Genomic DNA, 10000 nt, shown 5'->3' with positions numbered 1-10000 from the left:
CTCCGACTGCTACGTACAGTATACACTTTGCGAACTGACCTAGCTTCGAGCGAAGAAGACACGATGGTTCCGATGTTTCATAATCCGAAGGTAAGTGCATCATTGGTAAGCACCTCACGCTAATTCTCATTTTAATGAGTACCTCTCTAATACTTAGCAGTGGACGTGACAAAGGATTGGTGTGGTCTCTCTCGTGGCGATGAAGCTCCTGCTGTGCGTCATTTATTTTTATTTCTTCCGTTATACAGACATAGAACCTTTCATTTCTTTGCAAAGGAATCTAGCACATTCTTTCCTTAAAAATACAGCTCTCTCTCTGTCTGTCTGTCTGTCTGTCTGTCTCTCTCTCTCTCTCTCTCTCTCTCTCTCTCTCTCTCTCTCTTTCTCTGAATGATCTGATCTTTCTACGAAAGCATATACAGTACGTGGTGCTTTCTTTACCGAAAAGAAAGGAAACACCACATGCTGATTTCCTGACTTCTAACTCTGTTGCTCTTTATTTGTTTTCGTCTGTCGTGATGAAAATTTCTTACTTGGGCCGTTTTGCTCAGTGGGTCATTAATCTCTATTGCTGTGTTAAGAAAATAAATCTTTTGCACTATGGAACATGCGGTTGTATGTATGTAAACTGTGATATGTGATTAATATTACAGATGCCATTTATGGCTAATATATATATATTATATATATATATATATATATATATATATATATATATATATATATATATAGACAAGTGTGTTTATGCATTGTACGTTGTTTATCAGAAACTTGTATTGCAGAATTACTTAAGAATGCACAGTTTTATTTCAGAAGGATTTATAATAGTGTTCATATGACCATAACATCTGCCGTTAGATCTTACCTTGCATTTTATTGTTTTCACACACTGGTGCAAGGAAATTGCCCTTTAAGCTTGCTCCATAAAAATGATGATAATAATGATGATGGTGATAAATCCAGTGACTCTTATTGAACAGATATGTATGAGGGTAACAGACTCATTTTAGACTTTAACTTATTCTATTTTTCTTATTTACTCACTTGATTTTATTTAGAATAAAATTGGAGAAAAATGTACAAATATCCATCAGTAAATTCTTGGAAAAAATGAAATTATTATTATCTTCATCATTGTTATCTGTAATTTTAATTGATTTCAACTTAAATATTTTTATTATTTCCTTATTCTACCAATTTTATTTCTTAATTTTATTTTATTTACCATAAATAAAATGAAAACTCTCTCTCTCTCTCTCTCTCTCTCTCTCTCTCTCTCTCTCTCTCTCTCTCTCTCTCTCTCTCTCTCCCGAAAGCGCACAAACATTTGAATTAAATCCGAAAAGCCAATGCCTTAGATTTTCTAAAAGAGCCTAGGGAGCTGGTGTGAGTGGCAGTGGGTCACAATGAGACCGTGAAAGCGAGAGCTATGCATGCATGTATGCGTGATGTCATAGCACAGGATGACTCCCGGGCGAAGATTGGCTAATCATATCTGAAATTCGCGATAAGGGGGATGGGACTAACTGGGCATAATAGGTTTCTTATCGTTAATCAGACATTGTACATTAACATGAATTCTCTCTGGCATCGATGACAGAAGTTATAGTCCGTGGGTGGAGTTTGTTACTTGGGGACGGCACCTTAGCCACGGTACTGTACTATGGCCGGTGCTACTGTGGCTTGTAATCTGCGCGTCACCTACTCCGCGGTGCTAGTATGAAGCACTGTAGGGTAAATGTAAAGTAGACGGCCGCACGAAGATATAGTTTATTAATATAATTAGTCGATTACACAATATAGAAATGGGTGTATATAATACTTTGATCGCCGAGGGGCTAGTACTAAACACGGCGTCCCAAGGAGCTTCCGCCATGTTTAGTACTAGCACCTCGGAGTAGGTGACGCGTAGATAACAAGCCAAAATAGCAACCCATAGCCTTCAGCATTAGAGGTTGTAGGCAGATGCGTTGTTAGGGTAATTACTTATTAAATATAGTATTTTTCGTGTTGTATAAGATATATTTTTACTCATTTACATATTAGTTATAATCATTTACTTCTTAGATGTAATGTAATGTTCCCTTCCAGCTTCACATTTGGGTATTCTTCCACAGCGAGTAATTGTCCATTTTGCTTGTCCCTTAGATGTATGCACATTACGAATAGTAATAATAATAATAATAATAATAATAATAATAATAATAATAATAATAATAATAATAATAATAATAGGTGTAAAAATTCGAATGGCTATCAGGCAGCCCTATTTCATTGATGAGTTAGTCATCCGTATATACAGAAACATTATATACATACATACATATATATATATATATATATATATATATATATATATATATATATATATATATATATATATATATATATATATATGTATATATTAATCAGGTAGACATACACATTTATATATATATATATATATATATATATATATATATATATATATATATATATATATATATATATATATAATATCTATCAAATATAGTGTGCACACTACCGGACTGGCACCAGATATCAGAATTAAAGATAATATATCTAATTTGATGGTTGATAGTGGTTTGGTTGGTCGCACACCCGATGTGTTTCTTCGGGATGGAAACTGTTGCCGTTGGCCGTTTTCTGTTATTATTGTTATTAAAAGTGTTCATACATTTTGAACGGACTAGTCCAAGTACTAAGACCCTGTTTAGCAAGCTTCTACTGAATAAATTCGCTATATTGAAAAATAGGAAAGGCGAACAAATAATAAATAAAAAGGAAGGTAGCGTATAAAGCCTATTAGAAATATATACAATGGATGAGTGATAGTTTACAACATTAAAAATTAAGAACACCTTTTGTATGGATATTCACTTGTTCATGATATATATTTATCAAAATACCAGTAAATGTAACTGATAGCCATTGAAATGGTATTATTACCCGTTGCAAATTGGTTGCAGCGTCATCATCATCAACCTGCGTAAGACACGAATATTTCACCTGAGATGACCCGACAGGTAGACTCGGGTACTTTAGTCAGCTGAGCAAAAGAATTGGAAGGCAAACGGTTCTTGGGGGAGTTTATAGGCACACGAAAATAACAAAAAAACTCCTTATGATATCAATCAAACGGAAGCGAGCAGCAGACTTTGCCACGTGGGTTTTGTTTATTGAGATGCTCTCTCTGTGGGAAGCGTGACGTCACTACCCCAGCATGTCCATACCTGCGCGCTGGCTGATCTGTTATATCTGGACCGTGGGGTTGCCTTTGTCTTCGCTCGAAGCAATGATTATTTACTAGTGTTTCGTGTTAGAGAGGCGACGGAAATGACAATTGAAATTTGATTCACTGACCGGAAATGTAGTTTTACACTATTCTCTTGAGTCATTCCCGTTTTATACCAGCTTCGTTTCGCTTGCTGTATTTAGATTTCGATGGGTTTTTAGTTTAGGCCGGCCTCTTGCCTAAACGGAAGTTTGCTCCTTGAGCAAGAGATTGGTTAATGTGATTTGCATAAACTGACCTTGTGTCGCCGATGGCTTTTCCTATTTGAGAGAGAGAGAGAGAGAGAGAGAGAGAGAGAGAGAGAGAGAGAGAGAGAGAGAGATTGTTGTCAGATTAAACTTGCCTTTGCCAGCAGGGCGCCTGATGTGTGTGCAGCCGGTAAAAAAAAGACCACCAAATAGGAAACAGATGACAAGACGAATTAGGCATGATGGTCAGTAGTCATCGTTCCTTTTACTGTACCTCCTTTCACATTCTTTTCTTCCATCTTACTCTCCACCCTCTCCCAACAATGGTTTCATAGTGCAGCCTTTCAAACCTTTTACCGTCAATTTCCGTTTCAGCGCTGAATGACCTCATAGGTCCCAGTGCGAGACGTTTGGCCCAAATTCTATATCCAGTTCAATTCAATTCCAGTGTTGGAATTCTCTGGAATGTCTGTCGCTTCGTCTTAATTCGTCTTGTTATCTCTTAAGACGGGTTAATTAGGGCGCTCGGTTGCATGTCTAATTGGACATCGCCATGAAGAACTAGCTTTTCAGCCAGTGATCATTAATTAATGCAACAAAGGAAATTGTTGTTCTGAATGTCTTGTACAAGACTTTTTATACAAGATTTGCAGCAAAATAATTACTCAAACGTGTTAAAATGATGAAGGCATCTTTTGAAGTCATTGCGTAAAGTTTGTAGACTCCCAAGCTGATATGCAAATTATTGTCAGCTCTTACTTTTATAAAGCAGGTTTCAGTCATAATACTAGAAGGTCAGTGCCGCTCCTTCTGACATATTTTATTATTATTATTATTATTATTATTATTATTATTATTATTATTATTATTATTATTAAGAGACGAAACCTGTTCATGAGGAACAAGCCTATAGGGGCCATTGACTTGAAATCCAAGCTTCCAAAGAATATGGTGTTCATTAGGAAGTAAGAAGAGGTAAAGGGTTATTCAGCCCTGAAAAATATATAAATGTTTAAGAAAACGAAAGACGAAACTGATCTGGATACCTACCGTATGTTCCGGTGATCTCAAGCATGCGCAGTTCGTCATCTGCCATGTGGCAACTAAAGGATGAATGTCTCGGCAACCATTGTTTGTTTTCCCTATCTCTCGAGCCACACCCCCCCCACCTGTCAAGGGAAGCAGCTTAATGGATACGTGTATATTTATGTACATATATATATGTATATATTATATGTATACAGTATATTTATATATATTATATATATATATATATATATATATATATATATATATATATATATATATATATATATATATATATATATGTATATACATATGAATTTTATCACGTGACCGTGACATTTTATATTCGTAAACATTAAGCTGTAAATTTCGTTTAATATCTAATTGCCCTAACTTAGAAATATATATATATATATATATATATATATATATATATATATATATATATATATATATATATAAACATAATATATATATATATACATATATATATATATATATATATATATATATATATATATATATATATATATATATATATATATATGAAATTACATCCATCAAAAGCCCATAAATTTCAGCGTAAGACACCGGCCATATTAAAATTAGGGTGATGCCATGGCTTACACAAGAAACACTGGTAATTGCACAATGCCGTTTCCGCTCCCGAAGTTACCTAGAACAGCGGAAGCCGGTGTAACATTACCTTCAATAACTGTACGACACTGCTGCTATGTTCCAAGAATCTCGCAGGTCATGAGGGCCTGGCTTAAAGGTCATGTTTTTTGATGATACTGATTTCACAATGCCCATTTCCTGGCCGGACGGGCCTTCTTGTCCCCGTAGGGGGGGTAGTGTCATCAGTGCACCTCGTGCGGTGCACTGTAGACATTATTTGAGGTTCTTTGCAGCGTGCATTCGGCCCCTAGTTGCAGCCCCTTCCGTTCCTTTTAGTGGACCTCCTTTTATATTCTCTCTTCCATCTTACTTTTCACCCTCTCCTAACAAATTGATTCATAGTGCAACTGTGAGGTTCTTCACCTGTTAAACCTTTCAAACCTTTACTCTCAATTTCCCTTGCAGCGCTGAATGACCTCGTAAGTCCCAGCGCTTGGCTTTTTTGGCCTAAATCTTTTGTTCCTATTCCTATTCCTATTCACTGAAGCAAGTATTGTTGTGTATTTGATTCCAGTACATAAACGAAACATGAAAAGTTTAATTATGAAATCAAAAGAATATAATTTTTATTATTAAAAAGCAGTTCGCTTAGACCGCCTTCCCAGATTTTCATAGGGTTGGTCCGAAGTATTCTTTCTCAAGTAAGGGGTGAATACTGGAGCAAGAAAAAGTTCAAGGAGTGGGACAGCCAAATGAGAGACCAGAGGGAAGGGGTGAAAATCAAAGGACAGAATGCAAAGCGTGTAAAGGTTCTCGGTATTATTATTCGACCTCTTCAGGTGTCATTTACACATTTTTAGTTTTCTGTAAAAGAAAACTATTGTGCCGGCTTTGTCTGTCCGTCCGCACTTTATTCTGTCCGCACATTTTTTCAGCTCGCACTTTTTCTGTCCGCCCTCATATCTTAAAAACTACTGAGGCTACAGGGCTGCAAATTGGTATGTTGATCACCCTCCAATCATCAAACATACCAAATTGCAGCCCTCTAGCCTCAATAGTTTTTTTTATTTTATATAAGGTTAAAGTTAGCCATAATCGTGCTTCTGGCAACGATATAGGATTGGCCACCACCGGGCCATGGTTAAAGTTTCATGGGTCGCGACTCATACAGCATTATACCGAGACCACCGAAAAATAGATCTATTTTAGGTGACCTTGATTGTAAGTTGCAGTGGCTGTACAGAAAATTGGATTGCGCCGAAGAAACTTCGGCGTAATCTCTGTTTGTTTTTTCCCAGACTCATCTACAACTACAGGAAGCCTTGGCTGACTTTTTTTCCCATTTTTTTTCTGTTACTCACCCACACTCTTGGCTTCTCAGGCATCGTAAGGATTGCTTCAGATTTCTAAACGACGGATGTTAGTTGAGGCTGCTGGCTCTTTCCTATGTTGTAGTGAACATGTATTTTCTTAGCGTGTATGGGTGATCACCTATCCACGTACTGTCCAAACTGAACTTTCCTTAACCTTAATAATAATAATAATAATAATAATAATAATAATAATAATAATAATAATAATAATAATAATAATAATAATAATAATAAAGATTATTATTATTATTATTATTGTTATTATTATTATTATTATTATTATTATTATTATTATTATTATTATTATTATACTATTATTATTATTATTATTATTATTATTATAAAATTGGGAAAAAGACCTTCTTTAATACAGGTTTTGTTGATAAAAATGGCAGTTTCAACAGCATTTATTTTATCTAGTAAACGCTCAGTTCGTCTTATCAGTTGCTTTTCTTGCGCTGGAACGGTTGCAAGCAATTGACCGATATTCATTTCCGGAAATGAATACCAATTTTATAATAATAATAATAATAATAATAATCATCATCTTTATTTCGGCTCAGGGCCATATACATGGGATATATACAAAGTGGAGACAGTACAATAAACACAATCTAGACACACGAGATAAATTGATAAAAATGCTAATTGAAATATCCACGCAGCTGCTGAAGTAGTAACAAAAATAATAATCATAACAAAGACCCAATTAAAGCACACAAAACTTGACTAACTTACTCCTTCTCTCTTGCAGTTCGCGGAGGAGCGACGAGGACCGAAAAGGCTCCACATCTTCATGGTCGTGTCGCTGGTGGTCATCCTGTGCATGAGCTTCTACTACGCCTTCTACAGGAGGGACTGGACAACGTCTGCCGAACCCAAGACGGTCTTACAAGAGGCGCTCTCCAGGGTGGGTTCTTAGACCCTTTAAGTTGGTTCATCTGAACGAGATTCTGGAATGTTTCTCCAGTACTGTTTTCGTATTGGGTCTCTCTAAAATACGAATGTTTTTCATATTTTTAGCACAATTCCATTTCATAGAGTAATGGTTAGGCAGACTTTTCAAGTTTTTCCTTAGTGGTTAATTCAAAAGTTGAACAGGTTTCCTAAATGTATGTCCGAGTATTTTTTCCCTCGTTGTGTTTGAATGTAAGACGAAATTCTCTATTACTGTGATTACTTTCTGTTCCATGTTTACTGGTAAGGTTAATATTACTGAAACTATTTACATGATACTTACTTTACAACAGATAACTTTTTACTATGGCTAACAGATGTATTCTTGAGAGATTATTAGTGATATTTTATGTTAGTGTAAATTGAAACATGCAGTTTGGAGGTGAACAGTTGGATAGCTAGAAGTAATCAACGCAATCACGTGTAGGGAGTAGTGCTGTCAGTGCACCTCCCGCAGTGCACTGTAGGCATTACTTAAGGCTCTTTGCAGCGGCCCTTCGTCCCAAGCTGCAACCCCCTTCATTCCTTTTACTCTACCCCCGTTCATATTCTCTTTCTTCCATCTTACTTTCCACCCTCTCCTAACATTTGTTTCAAGGTGCAACTGCGAGGTTTTCGTCCTGTTACACCTTTCAAACCTACCTACTCTCAATTTCCTTTCCAGCGCTGAACGACCTCATAGATTCCAGTGCTTGGCCTCTGGCCTAAACTCTATATTCCATTCCATTCCTTCCATTCCATTCCGGGCGCGGAATCGGCAAGATTAAAGAAACTGTCATGGCAGCTGCAAAATGGATATTGGAGATATAATAAAATTAATAAAGAAGCAAAAAAACTTTCAGGATGACAACTTAGATTAGGAAAATGAAACTTGCTCCTAAAACAACTTGTTTTAAATATCAATGGAAGCTCTAAAGTACGGTTTATGAAGTCATCCGCAGAAAGAAGGATGAAACATGACTTGGATGTAAGCAACAAATAATTAATTTCAACCTTGCAGGTATGCACTGAACCCCAGTCTAGCCTGAGATACGAAGGAGTCCACAGTTTCTTCCAGTACTTGGAAGAGCCCCCAGCCTCTCTGCCCCCACCGTGAAAACTCTTGGAGGAAGGACGGACGAAGACCACGGCGATAATAAGGTTGGACCACAATGGCTTTATTTACCAGTGTTTTGCCTGTCTAGATTTTCGGGCTTTGTTATGACCCAATGCAAATTTTATTGCAAATTTAGTCATTCTTGGTTTTCCTACTAGACAGGGGCTTTACCCCGTAGCTGTGTTACATATCGACATGAGTCGATTAGCAAAGACGGCAATAAATGAGCATAAAAAGTGTTTGCAGACTTCACCTCTCAGGGGAGTTATCTTTAAAGACTGAATCATTAAACTTGTCTCCTTTTAGATTATTCTTATTAGTATTGGTAAAGATTATTCTTATTAGTATTGGTAATAGTATCAATAATAGTTGTGGTTATGGTGGAAACCTGCGAGATTCACGGGACGTGTGGTTTTGGGGGTCGGATAATTCTGTCGAGCGTACAGGTGATCATTTGCTTCACGAATTAGTTATTTTGATAAACTAAATTGATGATTAAAAAACAACTGCAGGAATGATATCACGTTTTACACCAAACAAATGGCTGTACATACAGACAAGTAGAGTATTATTACAGTTATATTATTAGTGATTCTTATGAGCATACATTGTTAGAGAACAAGGCATAATGTCACAAACTTTCACAGCAAAATTCCACAGAATATATACACTGAAAATATATATATATATATATATATATATATATATATATATATATATATATATATATAATCTGTAACATACAGTGATATTTTTTTTAAAAATGGCCATATATATTATGTATGTACAGTATGTATTTATGTAGGTACAGCGGAAAGCACTTTCCCTGCTAGACCGTCCCCATTTTGGGCACCTGTGCCCTACTTTGTCTATTCACAGGACTGAAGACATGATATCATTAAAGTTACAAATGCAAATGCTTTTCCTTCTCACCAAAACAGAACGAGACATCGGTGAGTTACGAAGTCGAGGGGGAGGGAGCCCAATTGCCGTACGCCTGTCTCTTCGAGGACCGGAAATCATCGCAAGAGCCCTGTGTGGCGTACTCGTTCGCCAGCAGCGTCCAAAACGAAGTTGCTGAGTATGCGAAATCCCTCGGGTGCCTCCATCACGTCTTTTCCGAAGAGGTATTTTTGAGAGAACGGGTTCTTTCACGATTAACGAGTCCGCTAACTAATTCGTTTCGTTCCTTGCCAATCTTTGATGCTATATTCTTACTTCCGTTTTCTGTGACTAGTAACCCATTTTCCCAAGAGGTATTTCTGAGAGAATGGGTTCTTTCTTGATTGCTCTGTCCGGTGACTATTCGTTTCGTTCCTTGCTAATCTTGGATACTATATTCTTGCTTTCGTTTTCCGTGACAAATAGCACATTTTCTGAAGAGGTATTAATGAGAGAATGGGTTCTTTCATGATTAACGAGTCCGGTAACTAATTCGTTTGGTCCC

At 36.5% G+C, this 10000-nt stretch overlaps 1 protein-coding gene across 3 annotated transcripts in view; it reads left to right on the top strand.

Annotated features, from left to right (window-relative positions):
• LOC136847236 (uncharacterized) overlaps positions 1-10000 on the top strand; it is a 35883-nt gene that overhangs the window by 21573 nt on the left and 4310 nt on the right. For 2 of the 3 annotated variants that reach the window (XM_067118719.1, XM_067118721.1), the window contains exons 1-4: positions 1-90; positions 7255-7410; positions 8458-8597; positions 9495-9680. The exon at positions 1-90 is cut by the window's left edge and continues 210 nt beyond it. Coding sequence is in view for 1 of the 3 variants with exons in the window: in XM_067118721.1 (XP_066974822.1) it covers positions 64-90; positions 7255-7410; positions 8458-8553 (279 nt within the window). In the remaining 2 variants the exon portion in view is untranslated. The remainder of the gene's footprint in view (positions 91-7254; positions 7411-8457; positions 8598-9494; positions 9681-10000) is intronic. The other variant, XM_067118720.1, reaches the window with a different exon arrangement.

Source organism: Macrobrachium rosenbergii, chromosome 16 (genome assembly GCF_040412425.1).
Source record: "Macrobrachium rosenbergii isolate ZJJX-2024 chromosome 16, ASM4041242v1, whole genome shotgun sequence".
NCBI lineage: Eukaryota > Metazoa > Arthropoda > Malacostraca > Decapoda > Palaemonidae > Macrobrachium > Macrobrachium rosenbergii.
Note: the sequence above shows the minus strand (reverse complement) of the source record. Positions and strands in the feature narration are given on the sequence as shown.